Here is a 22,168-nt window from a genome sequence, read left to right on the forward strand (position 1 = left end):
CAATCCGAGTCCAACTTTTCGGCCTGGATAAAGGTCCACGCGTCCTCGGCGTCTCAAAGTAGTGGTGGAGGTCCTTGAAAGTGACCCATAGTCGCGCCGGCTGCAACATTCCAAATTTCACCCCCCTTCCGATGCAGAGCCGCCTTCGCCCGATTGTACCCGGCCCTCTTTTGGCCACCTCCGCGCTCCAGTCCTGGTATATACGGACCTCTGCATTCTCCCACCTGCTGCTCCCCTCCTTCTTTGTCCACCTTAGGACACACTCCCTATCCATGAAGCGGTGGAACCGCACCAGCACTGCCCGCGGTGGCTCGTTGGGCTTGGGCCTGCTCACCAGGACACGGTGGGCTCCCTCCAGCTCCAGGGGCCCCGGGAAGGCCCCCGCGCCCATCAAAGTGTTCAGCATCTGTGACCACGTATGCTCCAACATCCGACCCCTCCACTCCCTCCAGGAGACCCAGAATCCGCAGATTCTTCCTCTCGACCGGTTCTCCATGTCCTCGAACTTCTCCTGCTATTTCTTTTTTTTAAATATATATTTTATTAAAGTTTTCAAACAGAATTTTTCCATTTTACAAATCAACATAATAATAGTACAGTAACTGATAAATAGCATTCTTTAAATAATATAGTGAACTAACAAAGTAACAAAAAATAGTGCCCCCCCCCCCCCATGCTGCTGACGATCTATTTTCCCTTAACGTTCCGCGAGATAGTCAAGGAAACGGTTGCCACCGCCTGGAGAACCCCTGAGCCGATCCTCTCAGCGCAAATTTTATTCGTTCTAGTTTATAAACCCTGCATATCGTTTATCCAGGCCTCCACGCCGGGGGGTTTCACTTCCTTCCACATGAGTAAGAGCCTTCGCCGGGCTATCAGGTGCGCAAAGGCCAAAATATCGGCCTCTTTCGCCTCCTGCACTCCCGGCTCTTCCGCTACCCCAAATATCGCTAACCCCCAGCTGGCTTGACCCGGGCCTTCACCACCTTTGAGATCACCTTTGCCACTCCCCTCCAGTGCCGGACACGCCCAGAACATGTGTGTGTGGTTCGCCGGCCTTCCAAGCACCTCCCGCACTTGTCCTCCATTCTGAAGAACCTGCTCAGTCTTGCTCCCGTCATATGGCACACGAAGACGAGGAGTTTACCCTGCTTATGGCGTCAGCCACAGGCCCTCCTCAATCTCCTCTTCCCAGCTCTTCTTCCATTTTCCCTTCAGCTCCTCTACCATCGCCTTCCCTCGTCTCTCATCTCCTGATATATTTCGGACACATTTGCCCTCCCCGACCCATACCCCGGAAATCACTCTATCTTGATCCCCTGTGTCGGGAGCAGCGGAAATTCCCTCACCTGTTGCCTCGTAAACACCCTCAGTTGCATGTATCTGAAATTGTTCCCCGGGGGCAACTCATACTTTTCCTCCAGCGCTCCCAGGCTCGCAAACGTCCCGTCTATAAACAAATCTCTCAGTTTCCTAATTCCTGCTCGTTGCCAGCTCTGGAACCCTACGTCCATCTTTCCTGGACAAACCTATGGTTGTTCCTGATCGGGGACCACACCGAGGCACCCGTCACCCCCTTGTGTCGCCTCCACTGCCCCCAGATCCTTAAGGTTGCCATCACCACTGGGTTTGTGGTATACCTTTTCGGAGAGAGCGGCAGCGGCACCGTCACCAGCGCCTTTAGGCTCGTTCCTTTACAGGACGCCATCTCCAGCCTCTTCCACGCCGCCCCCTCTCCCTCCCTCATCCACTTACAAACCATCGCCACATTGGCGGCCCAGTAGTAGTCGTCCAGGCTCAGCAACGCCAGTCCCCCTCTGTCCCTGCTACGCTGCAGGAACCCCCTCCTTACCCTCCGGGTCTTCCCTGCCCACACAAAGCTCATAATGCTCCTGTCTATTTTCTTGAAAAAGGCCTTTGTGATCAGAATGGGGAGACATTGAAACACAAAAAGAAACCTCGGGAGAACCATCATTTTTACCGCCTGCACTCTGCCCGCCAATGAGAGCGGCAGCATATCCCACCTCTTGAAATCCTCCTCCATCTGCTCCACCAGCCGCGTCAGATTAAGTCTGTGTAGAGTTCCACAGCTCCTAGCTACCTGGATCCCCAAACATCGGAAGCTCTTTTCCACTCTCCTTAACGGCAGGGCGTCTATTCCTCTTCCCTGGTCCCCGGGGTGTATTACAAACAGCTCGCTCTTCCCCATATTTAGCCTGTATCCCGAAAAATCTCCAAACTCCCTCAATATCTGCATAACCTCTGTCATCCCCTCTACAGGGTTCGCAACATATAGCAGTAAGTCATCTGCGTAGAGTGACACTCGATGTTCCTCTACCCCTCTAACCACCCCCCTCCATTTCTTAGAGTCTCTCAACGCTATGGCCAGTGGTTCAATTGCCAACACAAACAGTAATGGGGACAGGGGACACCCCTGCCTTGTTCCCCTGTGTAGCCGAAAATACTCCAATCTTTGCCGGTTTGTGACTACACTTGCCACTGGGGCCCCATATAGGAGTCTGACCCATCTGACAAACCCCTCCCCGAACCCAAACCTCCCATAAATACTCCCACTCTACCCTATCGAATGCCTTCTCCGCATCCATCGCCACCACTATCTCTGCCTCCCCCTCCGCTGGGGGCATCATTATCACCCCCAGCAGCCGTCGAACATTGACATTCAGTTGTCTCCCCTTTACAAACCCTGTGTGGACTTCATGCACCACCCCCGGGACACAATCCTCTATCCTCGTCGCCAGCACTTTTGCCAGCAGCTTGGCGTCTACATTTAGGAGCGAGATAGGCCTATATGACCCGCATTGCAGTGGGTCTTTATCCCGCTTCAGGATTAGTGATATCGTCGTCTCCAACATTGTCGGGGGTAGAGTCCCCCCTTCTCTGGCCTCGTTAAAGGTTCTCACCAGCAGCGGGGCCAACAGGTCCACATATTTCCTGTAGAATTCCACCGGAAACCCGTCTGGTCCCGGGGCCTTCCCTGCTTGCATGTTCCCCAGTCCTTTAGTCACCTCATGCACCTCAATTGGCACCCCCAGACCCGCCACCTCCTGCTCCTCCATCCTCGGGAACCTTAGTTGGTCCAGAAACTGTTGCATTCCCTCTTTTCCATCCGGGGGTTGGGACTTATATAGCCTCTCATAGAAGGTCTTAAACACCTAATTTACCTTCCCTGCTCTCCGCTCCGTAGTTCCCGTTTCATCCCTAACTCCCCCAATCTCCCTCGCCGCTATCCTCTTGCGAAGCTGGTGGGCCAACAGCCGGCTCGCCTTTTCCCCATACTCATTATCTCATCCCCTGTGCCTTCCTCCACTGTGACTCTGCCTTTCCTGTGGTCAGCAGGTCAAACTCCGTCTGAAGTCTTCGCCTCTCTCTATATAGTCCTTCGTCCGGGGCCTCCGCATATCTTTTATCCACCCTCAAAATCTCCCCACTAATCTCTCCCTTTCTTTGCCCTCTTGTTTCTCCTTGTGAGCTCTAATGGAGATCAACTCTCCCCTAACCACCGCCTTCAGCGCTTCCCATACTACCCCCACCTGGACCTCGCCATCATCATTGACCTCCAGGTATCTCTCAATACATCCCCGCACCCTTCAACAGACCCCCTCATCCGCCAATAGTCCCACATCCTCCAATTTACACTTCTGTACCACAGCCTTGTGTTTCCCCCCCAACATCAGTCTCTCTGTTCTAGTCCAGTTTCTCTTCTTGGATGAAGGTCCATGCCTCATGCACCGTTTCAAAGTAGTAGTGCTTGCCCTGATGCGTGACCCACAATCGCGCCGGCTGCAGCATCCCAAATTTTATTTTCTTCCTGTGAAGCACTGCCTTGGCCCGATTGAAGCTCGCCCTCCTTCTCGCCACCTCCGCGCTCGTATCTCCGCATTCTCCCACCTGCTACTCCGTACCTTCTTGGCCCAGCTCAAAACGGCCTCTCTGTCCGTGAAGCGGTGAAATCTCACCACTATCGCCCTTGGTAGTTCTCCCGCCTTTGGTCTTCTCACAAGGACCCGGTGAGCCCCTTCCACCTCCAGGGGGCCCGATGGGGCCTCAGCTCCCATTAGCGTATGGAGCATCGTGCTCACATAAGCCCCAACGTCAGCTCCCTCCGTTCCTTCGGGGAGACCTAGAATCCGTAGGTTCTTCCTCCTCGAGCTGTTCTCCAGGGCTTCCAGCCTTTCGATACATCTCTTATGTAGCACCTCATGCGTCTCCGTTTTTACCACCAGGCCCTGTATCTCATCCTCGTCTTTGACTGCCTTTGCCTTCACTCCACGGAGCTCTATCGCCTGGACCTTTTGTGTTTCCTTCAGCCCATCGATTGCCAATAACATCGGCGCCAGCACCTCCTTCTTTATTTCCTCCACACACCGTCCGAGGAATTCCTGCTGGTCCGGGCCCCATTTTGCCTGGGCTCCATCCGCCGCCATCTTGCTTCTTCCTTCTCTTCTCGGCCGCTGCTCCAAAGGATCTTTCGCAATCTGGCCACTGCCACTCGTCTTTCCCGTACACACCCGGGGGGGGGGGGGGGGGGGGGGGGGGTGCACCTTCCTTCGTCACCCCACACTGGGTTTGGTCTGAAAAAATTTCCGTTGGGGCTCCCGAAAAGAGCCCAAAAGTCCGTTAGAACGGGAGCTGCCAAAACGTGCGGGTTAGCAGTGCATCACCGCAACCGGAAGTCCTCCTGCCATTTATTATGCAGAGCCTCGTGCGCCTCCACCTTCACCGCCAGGCCCAAGATCTCGTCCTCATTCTCCGAGGGGGGGGGGGGTGCACCTGGGTGGGGTGCTCTTTTGTAGGGTTGGTGCAAGCTCGATGGGCCGAATGGTCTCCTTCTGCACTGTAGGGATTCTATGATGCTGCCAGACCTGTTGGTTTAATCTCGCATTTTCTGTTTTTACTTGACATTACACACCTTTTTAATCTACTAATTATATTTATTGAACCACTATACCATCAACTACGAGGAGCAGTGTGTTGATGCTTCAGCCATTCCGGCTTCGGATGACTGTGTAGAGTTTGCACATCCTCCCTGTGACTGTGTGGGTTCCCATCGGGTGCTCCAGTTTTCTCCCACAGTCCAAAGATGTGCAGGTTAGGTGGATTGACCATGCAAAATTGCCCTTATTGGCCAAAAAAAGGATCGGTGGGGTTACTGGATTATGGGAATAGGGTGGAGGCATGGGTTTGAGTGGGGTGCTCTTTCCAAGGGCTAGTGCAGGCTTGATGGGATGAATAGCCTCCTTTCGCACTGTTAGTTCTACCATTCAGTCGAATTCTCTCTCTCTCAATCTCATCCGATTGGTGTCTGGTGGTAATTCCGTGACAATAGCACAGTGGTTAGCACTGTTGCTTCACAGCGCCTGGGTCCCCAGTTCGATTCCCACTTGGATTACTGTCTACGCAGAGTCTGCACATTCTCCCCATGTCTGCGTGGGTTTCCTCCCACACAGGTGCCAGAATGTAGCGACTAGGTGATTTTCACAGTAACTTCATTGCATAAGCCTACATGTGACAATAATAAAGATTATTATTATGTGTTTGTGCATTTTAAGGAGCAGGTAGAACGTTTTGTTTCTCCTGGTTGTGCCCTCAGATATTCCATCTGTTTGTGGTTAATGTGTCTGGAGTCTTTGAGTTCTTCCGTCTCCAATTCCCTTCCTGTCTCGTGTATATGCGTCTCGGTAGCTTGGTGTGATGTGTGTTGTTTGGTTGTCTGTCTGTCTCAAGCAGATATTGTTGTGTCTTGATAACGACTGTGCTGCTACCCTTGCTTCTGGTCTTATGAACATTTCTGTGTTGGATTGTCTGTCTTTCCGGGTGAGATTCTGATTGTCTCCTGTATTTCACTGTGACAGGGCAGAGACCTGATTCAAGGGTTCAAACATGGGAATTCTGGGAAAGATGGGCAAGGATTTGGGAGGTGGCAACATGTTCAACGAGTTTGGAGAGGAGAGGGAGGTTGAAGATGGGGCAGTAATTTATAAGGATGGCAGGGTCAAGGGTTTGTTCTATTGTGGAGGGGGTGATGATGGCAGATTTGAAGGACAGAGAGACAGTACCTGAAGAGAGAGAAATGTTGACAATATCCAGGGACACAGGGTAGTTTGCTGATCAGTAGCTTAGTGGGAATAGGGTTGATGGAGCAGGAGTGGGGTTTCATGGACAAGATGAGCTCTGAGAGGGCACGAGGGGAGATGGGTGAGAAACTAGAGAAAGATGTGAGTTCAGGGCTCGGGAAAGTTGAAATTTAGAGACAGTTTGGTCTGGTGGGCTCTTGGCAGGGAGGGAAGCAGCTGATCGTATTTACTCAATCTCAGTCACAAAGAAGCTCCACAAGCTCCTCACACTTCTTGTTGGAGGCGAGGATGGAAGAGACGGGGGAGAGCGAGAGTACTTCAAAAGGAACTAACTTGTGTCAGAGATATTGGAAAGTTTCAACACACTGCGCATTTAACACAAATCTAATTTATTTTACTTTTAGCCAGAATATTAGCCCCTGTAAATTGTCTGGAGTTTGTTATCAGCAGAAAGAGACCCAAATGAACATGGTTCAGTCCTGAATGTGAGTTAACAGCAAAGTCCATGCACTGTAGTTACTTATGGCCTCGTTGGTGTTTCAGCAGGTGGGATGACTGAGTGAATCCCTTCCCACAGTCGGAGCAGGCGAATGGTCTCACCCCAGTGTGAATTCGCTGGTGCTTCTGCAGCTCGGACGACTTAGTGAATCCCTTCCCACACTTGAAGCAGGCGAATGGTCTCTCTCCGGTGTGAACTCGCTGATGTACAGTGAGGTCAGATGATTGTCTGAACCCAGTCCCACAGTGAGAGCACTTAAACGGTCTCTCGTCAGTGTGAACACGTTGATGGCTCATCAGATCCCCAGAACTTTTATAGCACTTCCCGCAGTCTGGACACTGAAACGGTCTCTCATCAGTGTGAACTCGCTGGTGTCTCAGCAGGTGGGATGAAATAGTAAATCCCTTCCCACACTCTGAGCAGGTGAATGGTCTCTCCCCAGTGTGAACTCGCTGGTGTGTGGACAGAGTGGATGACCGAGTGAATCCCTTCCCACACTCTGAGCAGGTGAATGGTCTCTCCCCAGTGTGAACTCGCTGGTGTGTGGACAGAGTGGATGACTCAGTGAATCCCTTCCCACGCTTGGAGCAGGTGAATGGTCTCTCCCCAGTGTGACTGTGTCGATGATTTTCCAGCTTGGATGGATAAGTGAATCCTTTCCCACAGTCCGCACATTTCCACGGTTTCTCCTCAGTATGACTGCAATTGTGTCTCGTGAGGCCTGATGATCGAGTGAATCCTCGCCCACACACACAACATGTGCACGGTTTCTCCCCACTGTGAACGATGCTTTTTCTGTCCATGTTCAAAGAAAGATGATATTCAGGATATGATAAATTGAGGACTGTCAGACCCGATGTGATGCTTGGTTTGAGTTTCCGGACTTTGAAGCCTCCCCTTCGAACACCCTGTGAAACTGATTGAAAACAGAAAATAGGGAGTGAGAGAGAACCCACAAAAATACAAAGGCAGGTTGTGAAATTGAGCTGAATGAATCTGGTCATTTGTGGGGCCGGCACTAAGAAAAATTGGAAGAGAAAATGCTGGATAAAAGCAAATTACTGCGGATGCTGGAATCTGAAACTAATCTGAATCAAAGAAAAAGTGACCATGAAAACTGCTGGATTGTCATAAAAACCCAACTGTCCTCTTTGGGAGGAGAGAGAAAGAGGCGAAGAGGGATTTTGTATATCTACAAGACATAATATGTTGGCAAAGCAAATTCGATCTTGAGCTTCATAAACAGTAATATTGATACCAAAACTACGCTCCTGGTGGCATGGTGGTTAGCACTGCTGCCTCACATACCAGGGACTCGGTTCAATTCCAGCCTTGATGTCTGTGTGTGTGTGGATTCTCCCTGGGTCTGCGTGGATTTCCACCCGGTGCTCATGATTCCTCCATCAGTCCAAAGAAGGGAAAGTTCGGTGGGGGATTGGCCTTGATAAATTGTCCCTTAGTGTCCAGAGATGTGCAGGTTCGGTGGGGCTGTGGGCTTACAGGGATAGGGCAGGAGTGTGGGCCTTCAAAGAATCAATGCAGACTCGATGGGCCGAATGGCCCCCCTCTGCACTGTAGGAATTCTATGGTTCTAATTCTATTCTATGAATCTTTCTAAAGCTCTGGTCACCACTCTTCAGGAAGGATCTGAAGGTTCTTGAGAAGGTGCAGAGGAGATTTACCAGAATGGTTCCAGCAAAGGAGATTGAGGGGAGATTTGATTCAGGGACACAAGATTATGCCAGATTTCCATCGGGTGGTCAAAGGAACACTGTTTTCATTCACTGATCGTACATGCAGCCAAGACACAGATTTAAAGTTTGGGGTAAAACCTGGATTGAACTGTATACGATCCATAGGGGTATAGACAGGGTGGATGTGGAGAGAATGTTTCCTCTTGTGGGAGAATCTGGAACAAGGGCGTCACTGTTGCAAAGTGAGGGGTCACCCATTTAAGTTGGAGGTGAGGATTTTCTATTCTCTCTGGGTTGTAAGACAGGGGGTGGCATAGTGGTTAGCACTGCTGCTTCACAGCACCAGGGACCTGGGTTCAATTCCCAGCCTGACTGTGTGGAGTTTGCACTTTCTCCCCATGTCTGTATGGGTTTCCTCCGGGTGCTCCGGTTTACTCCCACAGCTCAAAGATGTGCAGGTTAGGTTGAATCGGTTAGGATTCAGAGGAATCAGGGGGGAATCTCATAGAAACGTATAAAAAGTGGGTGGTGCAGTGGTTAGCACTGCTGCCTCATGTCGCCGAGGACCCGGGTTCGATCCCAGCCCCAGGTCACTGTCTGTGTGGAGTTTGCACATTCTCCCTGTGTTTGCGTGGTTCTGACCCACACAAATCCAAAGATGTACAGGGTAGGTAGATTGAACATGCTAAAATTGCCCCTTAATTGCAAAACAAAATTGGGCACACTAAATTACTGGTTAAAAAAAAACAGGGCGAGACAGAGTAGATTCAGGAAGGATGTTCCTGATAGTGGGAGTGTCCAGAAACAGGGGTCACAGTCTGAGGATACGGCGTAGACCACTTCGGACAGAGATCAGGAGAAATGTCTTCCCCCAGAGAGTGGTGAGCCTATGGAATTCATCGCCACAGGAACTAATTAAGGCCAAAACATTGCATGTTTTCAAGAAGCAGTTAGATTCAGCACTAAGGGTGAAGGGGATCAAAGGATATGGGGGAAAGCGGGATTAGGCTATTGAGCCTAATCAGTTCTGATCGTAATGAATGGTGGAGCAGGCTCGAAGGGCCAAATGGTATCCTCCTGCTCCTATTCTCTACGTTGCTCCGTGTCTATGCATGTAAATGGTCCAGGAGGTATGAGGAAGAATGTTTTTACACAGCCAGTGGCAATGACCTTAAACTTGCTGCCGATGATGGAGTTTGGAAATAGACACAATAAATGATTGTTTTTTAAAAATTGGATAGAAACCTGAGAGGAATAAAGCTGTGCGGATACAGAGACAGAGCAGGAGAGTGACTCTGGATTGCTTCAGTTAATAATAATAATCTTTATTAGTGTCACAAGTAGGCTTACATTAACACTGCAATGAAGTTACTGTGAAAATCCCCAAGTCGTCACACTCCGGCGCCTGTTCGGGTGCACTGAACGAGAATTCAGAATGTCCAATTCACCTAACAAGCACGTCTTTCGGGACTTGTGGGAGGAAACCGCAGCACCCGGAGGAAACCCACGCAGACACGGGGGAGAATGTGCAGATTCCGCAGACAGTGTCCCAAGCCGGGAATAGAACCGGGGTCCCTGGTGCTGTGCAGCAACAGTGCTAACCACTGTGCCGATTAGAGAGCGAGCATGGACTGAATGCCCTTCTCTGCCCCTTATTGTAAAAAAAAATATTTTAAAACAAATTTAGAGTACTCAGTTCATTTTTTCCAATTAAGGGGCAATTTAGCGTGGTCAATCCACCTCGCCTGCACATCTTTAAGTTGTGGGTGCGAAACCCACGCAAATACGGGGAGAATGTGAAAACTCCACACGGACAGTGACCCAGAGCCGGGATAGAACCTGGGACATCGGTGCTGTGAGGCAGCAGTACTAACCACTGTGCCACCGTGCTGCCAGCTGACTCTGACACTTGTGTCTAATCTCGCCTTGTAAACTAACCCCGGGGGTTCAGATATCACTCAGGTAAATCTGTGCTACACTCCCTCCGAGGCCATTCTATCCTTCCTCAGGTTTGTTGCCCAGAACTGAACACAGTTCTCCAGGTTTGGTCTAACCAGGGTTTGTGAATCCCGGGGCTTTTCCAGTCACACTGAGACCTGAAATCTTCCCTCACAGACAGAACAGACAAACCTTTTACCTTCCACACCCAGATGCTGCTGATATTCAGGGTCTGATGAACCGAGTGACTCTGTCAGATTGCAATGTGACTTTGGTATGAGATTCCCGTCTGTTAAATCTCCACATCCAGTGTCCTGTAAATTTACAGAAACCTCACTGTGAGTTTAGGATAGAAATTCACAACATTCTCTCCTCGCCAACTTTAATTAAATGTATTCCTGGAGGTTTGATCACATGACCTGACCCCCATCCTCCAGCCATTAATCGGTCGACACATCCATCCTTGTGACACACAGCCTTCCTCGGCCAATTGGGAAGCAAAAGGACTCATTACCTTACAGGACAGTGTTTGACTAGGGCAGCACTGCTGTCTCACGGCGCCGAGGTCCCAGGTTCGATCGCGGCTCTGGGTCACTGCCCGTGTGGAGTTTGCACATTCTCCCCGTGTTTGTGTGGGTTTCACCCCCACAACCCAAAGATGTGCACGTTAGGTGCATTGGACACGCTAACTTGCCCCTTAATTGGAAAAAATTAATTGGGCACTCTAAATTTATTTTTAAAAGGACAGTGATTGACTGTCAGTCAATCAACCTTCATCCCATTTTCAATGTTTTTATATCTACTTAAGAGAATTGTTCAAAAATCTTTTTTACTGTCCAAATGATTTTCCAGCGACCCAAAATTAATATTTTTACTCTCCTCATCATGTTCCAGAGTCACAAAAATATTTTGTACTGTCCCAATGATTTGCCAGACACCCAGGTATGAATCTCACCAAGGCAGAAGGTAAAATTTGAATTCATTGAAAGTCTACTGATGACCATGAAACCATTGTCGATTGTTGCAAAGACCCATCTGGTTCACTCATGTCCTTCAGTGAAGGAAATCTTATCTTACCTGGTCTGGCCTACAGGTGATTCCAGATCCACAGTCAGCTGGTTGACCCTTAAAATGCCCTGAGATGCCCTCAGTTCAAGGGCAATTAGTGCTGGGCAGTGAATGCCGGCCCAGCCAGCGACACCCACATCCCGTGAATGAATAGAAAAGAAAATCTGCCATCCTTACCTGGACTGGCCGACACGATTCCAAACCACAGCAATGTGGTTGACTCTTTAAATGCCCTCCGAGATGGCCGAGCAAGCCACTCAGTTTGAGGAAAATTAGGGATGGGCAATAAATGTTGGCCCAGCCAGTGACTCCCACAAATGAATAAAATAAAATCCTGGAGACTCCAGTCAGTCAATCTCGGAGAGTTGGCATCCAGTCTAGGCTCGCAGCGCACAATAATAACATTAATCACTTATTGTCACAAGTAGGCTTCAATTAAGTCCCTGTGAAAAGCCTCTAGTTGCCACATTTCGGCACCTGTTCGGGGAGGCTGGAACGGCAATAGAACCCGCGCTGCTGGTCTTGTTCTGCATTACAAGCCAGCTGTCTTAGCCCACTGTGCTAAACCAGCCCCTTCCCTGCGGCGCATTGTCCTCTGTAAAGGTGGCGGCCAGTAACCCGGGCCTGTCACCGCTCAGCTCTCACTCTATTCGGTGCTGTTTAAGACGGGACCGTTAACATTTTCCCCGGGTGTTGAAGCCTCCACGGGGTATTTATGAAACCTCCCGGCTCACTCCGCAGCTTCAATTGCTCCCCAGTCACCTACCGGCTCCAATCCTGAAAGTCGCTCGATTGTTTCTTTCCCGCTCCTCGCACCGTCAGCGTCAACCTGAACTGTGCATGCGCCGATCACAGCCCGAACGCCGCATGCTCCAGTCACAGCCGGACTTTGCGCATGTGCGAGGAACTTCTGTCATATGGAGAGAGCACATTCTGAGCTGCTATGCATGTTGTGTAATAAACCCGCCATTGAAATTGATATTCTTCATATAAATTATGCTTTGCGAACTGATTACGATTCGTAACATTGGGCCAATAAAGGAAAGTTGGCCGTTAGAAAGGCAAATGCAATGTTCGCATTTATTTCAAGAGAGCTACAATACAAGATGAATGGAGATGAGAAATATATTGGCCATGATCGAATGGCAGAGCAAACTCGAAAACTCGATGGGCTGAATGGCCCAATTCTGCTTCTCTATCTTTTTTTTTAATGAGGGGATCTCATAGAAACATTTGTAAAAAGATTGTTGGAATCCATCCTGGATACAGATCAATTGATTCTTGGAGACTTCAATTGTGTTCTGGATCCTAAATGGACTGGTCCAAGCTGATTCAACCACAACAAAAACATGAAAAAGGAATGAAACCAGACAGACCACCCAGCATTGACCCAGGCACCAGAAACAACAGCAAACCCAGTAAAAGATTTTTTAAAACTGCTCCCATCAGTAGATTGTAAAATGATTACGAAACATAGATTTAAGATTGTGAACAAGATCTACAGGGGAGATAGGAGGTAGGCATTTTATACAGTGAGTGATAATGATATGGAACTCAATGCTTACACACAAAGGTCGATAATCTCCAGGTCCTGGCAACTCGAACTGTGGTGTTAGAATTTGATGTGAGGATTGGTTGTGGGTTTCTTGTCTGCGAATCTCTTTCTAAGCCCGTGTGAAAGAGTTTTCCAAAGGTATCACTGTCAGGCCAGAAATGAAATTCAGGAAAGATAAACATTTCTCCTGGTTTGAATTTGCTGTGTGTAAATCCTCCTCTACTAATCCCCTGTAAAAGGAGTTTCCAAAATTAATCACCGTCAGTCCAGGATAGAAATTCACACCATTCTCTCCTCCTGCTTATGGGTCCAGGTTGACCACTCATGGCCCCCGCTGCACACTGACGCTCTTGTCATCAGCAGTCCCTCGATTTGAGGGTGACGTCTACTCAGGGTTGTGAATTTCTATCCTGGGTCTTCATGTGACTGAACAGAGTCGCAGGGCTTTGGACACATGGGCAGGATGTCTAATAAGACAGTGAAATCCGGAGAGCAGGATTTGCTTCCTTTCCTTTCCATCTCTGCCACCGCTTTGCATCATCAATAAGACATTGGGACTCAAAGACTAATCCAGTTTGATGGACAAGTTGTCTCCATTCTGACCAATGGGGAACAAGTTCCGCCCACTCATTGAAACATCGCCCCCCGACAAAGACGACAACCGCGCATGCGCCTCGATTCACATCCAATAAAGATGGCGGCATTTAACCCGAGCCAAAGATGAGGAGCTACAGCTCCGCTCGGTACAAACGGGGTCCCGTAAACTTTTCCGAGGTTGGCGATTTCAACAACTTTACGCAACGTTTCCGCCCACCCCCGCGATCTCTCGCTCCCTCCATATTGTTTATCGCCTCTTACCAATTTCCGATCTGAAAAAGCTGTCCATCTCCTTCGCCATTACCCACACTGCGCATGCTTCAATCACAGTGGGCCCCGCCCCTCATTCACTCCGATTGGTTGGAAGGCTTGCTTCTCCTGGTGGGTCCTCCAGCCCGGCCCCCCCTCCTCTTCCTATTGGTCCGGAGCTGCCATCAATCACCCGGGCATTCTGAGGCAGATTTCAGGCTGACTCGCTGATCGTTCAATAATCACAGGTTAAAGTCCAACATGTTTGTTTCAAACACTAGCTTTCGGAGCACTGCTCCTTCCTCAGGTTCTTCATGTTGAACTTTAACCTGGTGTTGTAAGCCTTCGTCCTGTGCTCACCCTCGTCCAACGCCGCCATCTCCACATCATGCTCAATAATCATAGAGGTACGACTTCCGGGTGCGGCTATGCAGAGCTAGGTTGCATATTCGGTAGCTCCCGCTTGGAACGGGCTTTTGGGCTCTTTAACAGGGCCCCATGGCATTTGTTTGACATTTCCCGGTGTGGCAAGAAGACTGCAGCATTCCCCTGACAGTGTCCCCCAGGAATGTTATGTCTTTTAGCTACCAGACCCGGCAGAAACAGTAAAAGATTTGGCTGCAACAGGATAAACAGGGCCTCTTCCAGCATGCAGGCGGGGGAAGGGCAAGCTTAAAGCTGCAATCTGACTTGACTCTATCACAGGTGAATTCTAGCAGCAGAGGGAACAACTGTGAAAAGATCTACCAAGGCCATTGAAGAAGCAGGGACGAGGCTTCCGGTGGCGGCCATGGAGGATTGGTCGCTCATTCGGCAGCTCCCGCCTGGATGGACTCCCAGACCTTTTTCAGGAGTTTCCATAGACTTTTTGGGGCAGACTGGTGAAGCGAACACTGCCAAAAGGATTCCCTCTCGACTTCTAGTTGCGGCTATGCGGAGCTAAGCCGCACGATTCGGCAGCTCCTGCTACCACGGACTTTCGGGCTCGTTAGAGGAGCCCCAACGGAACTTTTTTTATTATTTTTTTTATTTGACGCAGCCCGTGGGGAAGGGAAGAGAGAGGTCCCCCTCCAACTTCTATGAAACGAACCAGAAGTGTAACGGCCAAAGGAGCGGCACTGGAGCAATGGGAGAAGCGAGGGGCAGAAAACAAAATGGCGGCGGCCAGGGACAAAGGGGAGCTGCAGGAGTTCATCAAGCGCTGCTTCGAGGAGCAGCGCGAGGAGATGCGCAAGGAGATGTTGGCGCCTATGCTTTCGGCAATTGAAGGGCTTGGGATCACCCAGAAGGCCCACGAAGCTAAGATCCAGGAGGTACAGAAAAGAGTCAGTCAGAATGAGGATGAGCTCGTGGGCCTGGCGGTTAGAGTGGAGCAGAACGAGGCGCTACACAAGAGGTGGGCGGGAAGACTCGAAGACCTGGAAAACAGGTCGAGGAGAAAGAATCTGTGAATCCTGGGTCTCCCTGAGGGAGTGGAGGAGGCTGATGCCGGGCATACGCGAGCACGATGCTCGAGGCGATGATGGGCATGAAGGCTCCTTCGAGGCCGCTGGAGATGGACGGGGCACATCGGGTACTGGCGAAGAAGCCCCAGGCAAATGAGCTGCCAAGGGCGATGGTGGTGAGGGTCCACTGGTTCACGGACAGAGAGTGGGTCCTGAGATGGGCCAAGAAGGAGCGGAGCAGTAAGTGGGACAATGCAGAGATCCGAATATACCCGGACTGGAGCACGGAGGTTGCAAAGCGGAGAGCGGGTTTTAACCGGGCCAAAGCGGTGTTGTACCGGAAAGAAGTGAAATTCGGAATGCTGCAGCCAGCGCGACTGTGGGTCACATACAAGGGCCAACACTATTACTTCGAAACGCCTGAAGAGGCGTGGACCTTTGTACAAGCCGAAAAGTTGGACTCTAACTGAGGGTTTGTGATGGTGGGGGGGGGGGGGGGGGGGGATGTTTTGGGGTTTGATGTGTGATGGTTGTTGTAAAGAGAGGTCAATCACGCGCAGGAAATGTTACATCGGCTGGGGGAGAGAGACAAGGCCGCGACAGGAGCTGCGCCAGAGGGGGCGGAGCGGGCTTTGGAAAGGCGGGAAGGGGAACGAAGGAATGCATATGGATTGGGAGACTCCCACGCGGGGAGGTCAATGGGACGGCGGGGGAAGCCGGTGTCAGCAGGCGTCAGCTGACTTACGGGAGTGACATGGTGGGAGCAAAAAAGCTAGACAGGGGTCTAGCGGGAGGCGGGAAAGGGGGGGGAAGGGTTGCTGCTGCACTGGCCGAAAGGGAATGGGACACATAAGAGGTGGTCGGGACGGGGGTCCCCCCTCTGGGGGACTGGAGGGTGAGGGAGGCGTGGACACGGGACTGGCCCAGAAAAGGAGATGGCTAGTCAGCGGACGTGGGGGGCGGGGGGGGGGGGATGGGGGGTGAGAGCCCCTCCAATCCGGCTGATCACGTGGAATGTGAGGGGATTGAATGGGCCGGTGAAGAGGGCTCGAGTGTTCGCGCACTTAAAGGGACTGAAGGCGGACGTGGCCATGCTCCAAGAGACACACCTGAAGGTGGCGGACCAGGTCAGGCTAAGAAAGGGATGGGTAGGACAGGTATTCCACTCGGGACTGGACGCAAAGAATAGAGGGGTGGCAATATTGGTGGGAAATCGGGTGTCATTTGAGGCCAACGCTATTGTAGCAGACAATGGAGGGCGATATGTAATGGTGAGCGGTAGGCTGCAAGGGACGTGGGTGGTGTTGGTAAACGTAAACGCCCCGAACTGGGATGATGCAGGATTCATGAAGCGCATGTTGGGGCGCATTCCGGACCTGGAGATAGGAGGCCTGATAATGGGAGGGGACTTCAATACAGTGTTGGATCCAGCACTGGACCGCTCCAAATCAAGGACTGGAAAGAGGCCGGCGGCGGCCAAGGTACTTAGGGGGTTTATAAATCAGATGGGGCGAGTGGACCCATGGCGGTTTGCAAGGCCGCAGGCCAGGGAATTTTCTTTCTTCTCCCATGTACACAAAGCCTACTCTCGGATAGATTTCTTTGCTCTGGGTAGGGTGCTCATCCCGAGGGTGGAGGGGACGGAGTATTCGGCTATAGCCGTTTCGGACCATGCCCCGCACTGGGTAGAACTGGAGCTGGTAGAGGAGAGGGACCAACGCCCGTTGTGGCGGCTGGATGTGGGACTGCTGGCGGACGAGGTGGTGTGTGGGAAGGTGAGGGGGTGTATCGAAAGGTACTTGGAGGCCAACGACAATGGGGAGGTGTGGGTGGGGGTGGTATGGGAGGCGTTGCAGGCGGTGATCAGGGGAGAGCTCATTTCCATTAGGGCTCATAGGGAGAAGACAGAGGGTATGGAAAGGGAGAGGTTAGTGGGGGAGACTTCGAGAGTGGACAGGAGATACGCAGACGCCCCGGAGGAAAGATTACTTAGGGAAAGACGAAGGCTCCAGACGGAGTTTGACCTGTTGACCACAGGGAAGGCGGAGGCACAGTGGAGGAAAGCGCAGGGGGCGACCTACGAGTATGGGGAAAAGGCTAGTCGGATGCTGGCACACCAGCTCCGTAAAAGGATGGCAGTGAGGGAAATAGCGGGAGTCAAAGATGGAAGGGGAGCCACGGTTCGGAGTGCGATGAAAATAAACGAGGTATTCAAGGCCTTTTATGAAGAGCTGTACAGATCCCAGCCCCCAGCGGGGGAAGAGGGGATGAGATGATTCCCAGATCAGCTGAGATTCCCGAGGGTGGAGGAATAAGAGGTGGCTGGTTTGGGGGCACCAATTGGGTTGGAGAAGCTGAGCAAGGGTTTGGGGAGCATGCAGGCGGGGAAGGCCCCGGGACCGGACGGATTCCCGGTGGAGTTCTACAGGAAGTACGCAGGCCTGTTGGCCCCGCTACTGGTGAGGACCTTTAATGAGGCAAGAGAGGAGGGGACCCTGCCCCCGACAATGTCGGAAGCGACAATTTCTTTGATCCTAAAGCGGGACAAGGACCCACTGCAATGTGGATCATACAGGCCGACCTCGCTCCTCAATGTGGGTGCAATGTTGCTGGCAAAAGTGCTGGCCACGAGGATCGAGGCCTGTGTCCCGGGGGTAATCCACGAGGACCAGACGGGATTTGTAAAGGGCAGGCAATTAAACACAAATGTGCGGCGGATCTTAAACGTGATAATGATGCCATCGGTGGAGGGAGAGGCGGAGATAGTGGCAGCTGTGTATGCGGAGAAGGCCTTTGACCGAGTAGAGTGGGAGGACCTCTGGGAGGTGCTGCGTAGGTTTGGGTTCGGGGTAGGGTTTATCAATTTGGTTAAGCTCCTTTACAGAGCCCCGCTGGCGAGTGTAGTGATGAACCGGCGGAGGTCAGAGTACTTTTGACTGTACCGACTGTGCCCCCTGTCCCCCCTGTTGTTCGCATTGGCGATCAAATCATTGGCCATGTCATTGAGGGAGTCTAATAAATGGAGGGGGGTGGTACGAGGGGGAGAAGAGCATCGGGTGTTGCTATATGCGGATGACCTGTTGCTGTACGTGGCGAATCCAATGGAGGGGATGGTGGAGATCATGCAGACTCTAAGGGAGTTTGGGGAGTTTTAGGTCTATAAGCTCAATGTAGGGAAGAGTGAACTCTTTGTATTACAGGCGGGGGACCAAGAAAGAGGGATAGGGGACCTACTGCTGAGGAGGGCGGAGGGGAGCTTTCTGTATCTGGGGATCCAGATAGCCAGGAGTTGGGGGCCCCTACATAAACTGAATCTGACGAGGTTGGTGGAGCAAATGGAGGAGGATTTCAAAAGATGGGACATGTTACCGCTCTCGCTGGCGGGTAGAGTGCAGTCGGTCAAAATGGTGGTCCTTCCGAGGTTTCTGATTGTGTTTCAGTGCCTTCCCATCGTGATCACTAAGGCCTTTTTTAAGACAGTAGGCAGGAGTATTATGGGGTTTGTGTGGGCGAATAAGACCCCGAGAGTAAGGAGAGGGTTCCTGGAACGCAGTAGGGACCGAGGAGGGTTGGCGCTGCCAAACCTGAGGAGCTACTACTGGGCAGCAAATGTGGCGATGATCCGCAAGTGGGTTATGGAGGGAGAGGGGGCGGCATGGAAGAGGATGGAGATGGCGCCGTGTAAAGGAATGAGCCTGGGGGCGTTGGTGACGGCACCGCTGCCGCTCTCGCCGACAAAGTATACCACGAGCCCGGTGGTGGTGGCAACGCTAAGGATCTGGGGCCAGTGGAGACGGCACCGGGGTGCAATGGGAGCATCGGTGTGGTCCCCGATCAGGGGTAACCACCAGTTTGTCCCGGGGAAGATGGACGGGGGGTTCCAGAGCTGGCATCAGGCGGGGATTGGAAGAATGGGGGACCTGTTCATCGACGGGACGTTTGCGAGCCTAGGGGCACTGGAGGAGAAGTTTGAGTTACCCCCGGGAAATGCCTTTAGATATATGCAGGTGAGGGCTTTTGCGAGGCGACAGGTGAGGGAATTCCCGTTGCTCCCGGCACAAGAAGTTCAAGATAGGGTGATCTCGGGTGTATGGGTCGGGGAGGGCAAGGTGTCGGAAATACACCAGGAGTTGAAAGAAGAGGGTGAAGCGCTGGTAGAAGAGTTGAAGGGTAAATGGGAGGAGGAGCTGGGGGAGGAGATCGAGGAAGTTCTGTGGGCTGATGCCCTAGGTAGGGTTAATTCCTCCTCCTCGTATGCCAGGCTCAGCCTGATACAATTTAAGGTGGTCCACAGAGCGCACTTGACGGGGGCGAGGTTGAGTAGGTTCTTTGGGGTAGAGGACAGATGTGGAAGGTGCTCAGGGAGCCCGGCGAACCATGTCCATATGTTTTGGTCATGCCCGGCACTGGAGGGGTTCTGGAGAGGAGTGGCGGGAGCAATATCTCAGGTGGTGAAAGTCCGTGTCAAGCCAAGCTGGGGGCTAGCAATATTTGGAATAGTGGACGAACCGGGAGTGCAGGATGCGAAAGAGGCCGGCATTCTGGCGTTTGCGTCCCTAGTAGACCGGCGAAGCCCCCCAGCCTGGAGTCCTGGATAAATGATATGGCTGGGTTCATAAAGTTGGAGAGGATTAAGTTCGCCTTGAGAGGGTCTGCGCAGGGGTTCTACAGGCGGTGGCAACCGTTCCTAGACTTTCTCGTGGAGCATTAGAGGAAGGTCGGTCAGCAGCAGCAGCAACCTTGGGGGGTGGGGTGGAGGGGACGTCCTGGGAGGGGCGAAAGGGGGGACTGCTTGGGAGGGTGGATGAGAAAGAGATAACATGAAGGTTTGGGGAAACTGGCATGTACGGGTGAGGGCCAGTGTACAAAGCTGTGTAAATATATCATTTTGCCATGTATATATCTTGCTCTGCGCGATTTCTCGTTTTTTTTTGTTATGAGGGGCGGGGGGGGGGTTATTGTTTGTAAGGGAGAAAAATTGCGTTGAAAAACTTTAATAAATATATTTTTTTAAAAAAAATAATCATAGAGGTACAATCATAGAATTTACAGTGCAGAAGGAGGCCATTTGGCCCATCGAGTCTGCAACGGCTCTTGGAAAGAGCACCCTACTTAAGCCCACACCTCCACCCTATCCCTGTAACCCAGCAACCCCATCTAACGTAAGGGCAATTTATCATGGCCAATCCACCGAACCTGCGCATCTTTGGACTGTGGGAGGAAACCGGAGCACCCGGAGGAAGCCCACGCAGACACGGGGAGAACGGGCAAACTCCGCACAGGCAGTGACACTTTTGTTGGGACTCGCTGATTTTGGTCTTTTATTTTGACTGGACCACATGCTTGGGGAAAGCAAGAGAGGAAAGAAGGTTCGATAGAAACTAAAATGATCTGTTGTGAATTTCTATCCTATTCTTACAGTGGTCATTTTTGTAAACTTCTTTTTCAGGCATTAGAACGGGAGGATTGGCAGCCTGGCAACTCGAGCCAAATATAACATCGAGATCTGACAGTCACTCAATTCATTAGGATCTAAATATCACAAACTGTCAATGTGCTTGTCTGTTCTGACTGTGGGAAGAGATTTCAAACATCAGTGTGACTGGAAAAGCCCCGAGACACACACACACCCGAGTGGGAGTGTTCCAGTGAACTGACTGTGGAAAGAGCTTTAACCAGTTACACAGCCTGAAAAATCATCTTGTTTCCTCTTGTGAGAGACTCTAGGACCAGAGGGCATAATCTCAGAGTAAGGGATCTCAAATTTAGGACAGAGATGAGGAGACATTTCTTTTCTCAGAGGGTAGTGAATCTGTGGAATTCTTTAGCTGGCGTTCTGTCTGGAGTTTACCAAAAACATGGCAAAGCTAAAGGTGTCTTAACCCGGATGGGCCGCCTGGTGGCGCAGTGTTTTTTTCGCTGAGGGGCCTTGAGTTCAGACACATCCCAGATAGGACTGGTGAGAAATATCTGTCTGGGAAAGGGGAGAAAACTGTAATCGGGGAAATGGAGCGGTGCCGATGGACCTGAGAGAAAGGAATTCAGCAAAGCCTTACTTTCTTCATTTTTCATTCAATATTTATTAACATTTCAGAGAACATATTACACAAAAATTTATTCTGAAGTTAACAAAAGGGAACATAACGATTGAGCGTCACAGTGAGAACAGAACACATGCCCTCTGAGCTGCCAAATGTATGTACAACTGTAACAGACACAAGAAAGAGAGAACAGGAGCTCAACATAAAGGGAAGGCAACTGTTGTAAATAAGGTACGAGATAGGTTACTTATTTAGACATAACATTTAGGGACATGATTAGCTACAATGACATTACAGCCAAAATTATCTCGTACATTTTAAACTGAAAACAGAAATACTGCCCATGATTGTCTCAGTTACAGATGCAGAATAATAAACTGAGAGGATTTTACTGTTAGAGTCACCAAGAGGAGATATTGTATTTGTGTCACACACAGATCATAATAAACAACTGAGGAAAATCTACAGCGTCCGAAAGTCAACCGATCACTTGATCTGTAAAAGAGAGAGAAAATGATGAAGCAGATGTTTATGATCGGGGACATTGATGTTCGAGTTTTTAATCAATCAAGCATTTATTGATTTTTGAAACGGCTTCTGTCAGTTTGAAGTGTGAGTGGATTGAATCTTCTCACCTTCACCAGAGTGACTGCAGCGCTGTAGGAAATGCTCAGGAAGAACAGGGTGATGAATGTGGAAGCGGTTGTCCAGATGTTCCCGTTATCATCCTCATCGTCTTCAGTCCAGGTGTGGTCTGTGGTATCTATGAGGATAGAGCCGAATAAATATAATTAGATTGTTTATTAATCCAGGATATATTTTTAATATTCCCGTTTCATTTTCTCCTGCTGCTAATTCATTCTTTAAAATATTTTTCATTGCATATCTACTGTTGCGTTCGTGACACTCAGAAATCGATCTGTGTTACTTAATTTTTCCAATTAAGGGGCAATTTGGCGTGGCCAATCCACCTACCCCGCACATCTT

At 50.7% G+C, this 22,168-nt stretch overlaps 1 protein-coding gene across 2 annotated transcripts in view; it reads right to left on the bottom strand.

Annotated features, from left to right (window-relative positions):
• Positions 1 to 22,168, bottom strand: part of LOC140421423 (uncharacterized) — a 307,993-nt gene that overhangs the window by 44,308 nt on the left and 241,517 nt on the right. Inside the window, exons 1-2 of one of the 2 annotated variants that reach the window (XM_072506119.1) lie at positions 13,708 to 13,748; positions 6,623 to 7,510 (exon numbers count right to left, since the gene is read on the bottom strand). The exons of the other annotated variant lie outside the window; for it this stretch is intronic. Coding sequence (XP_072362220.1) covers positions 6,623 to 7,510; positions 13,708 to 13,747 — 928 coding nt within the window. The 5' untranslated portion in view covers position 13,748. Of the gene's footprint in view, positions 1 to 6,622; positions 7,511 to 13,707; positions 13,749 to 22,168 lie in introns of those variants that run through there. 2 annotated transcript variants of the gene reach the window in all.

Source organism: Scyliorhinus torazame, chromosome 5 (assembly GCF_047496885.1).
Source record: "Scyliorhinus torazame isolate Kashiwa2021f chromosome 5, sScyTor2.1, whole genome shotgun sequence".
NCBI lineage: Eukaryota > Metazoa > Chordata > Chondrichthyes > Carcharhiniformes > Scyliorhinidae > Scyliorhinus > Scyliorhinus torazame.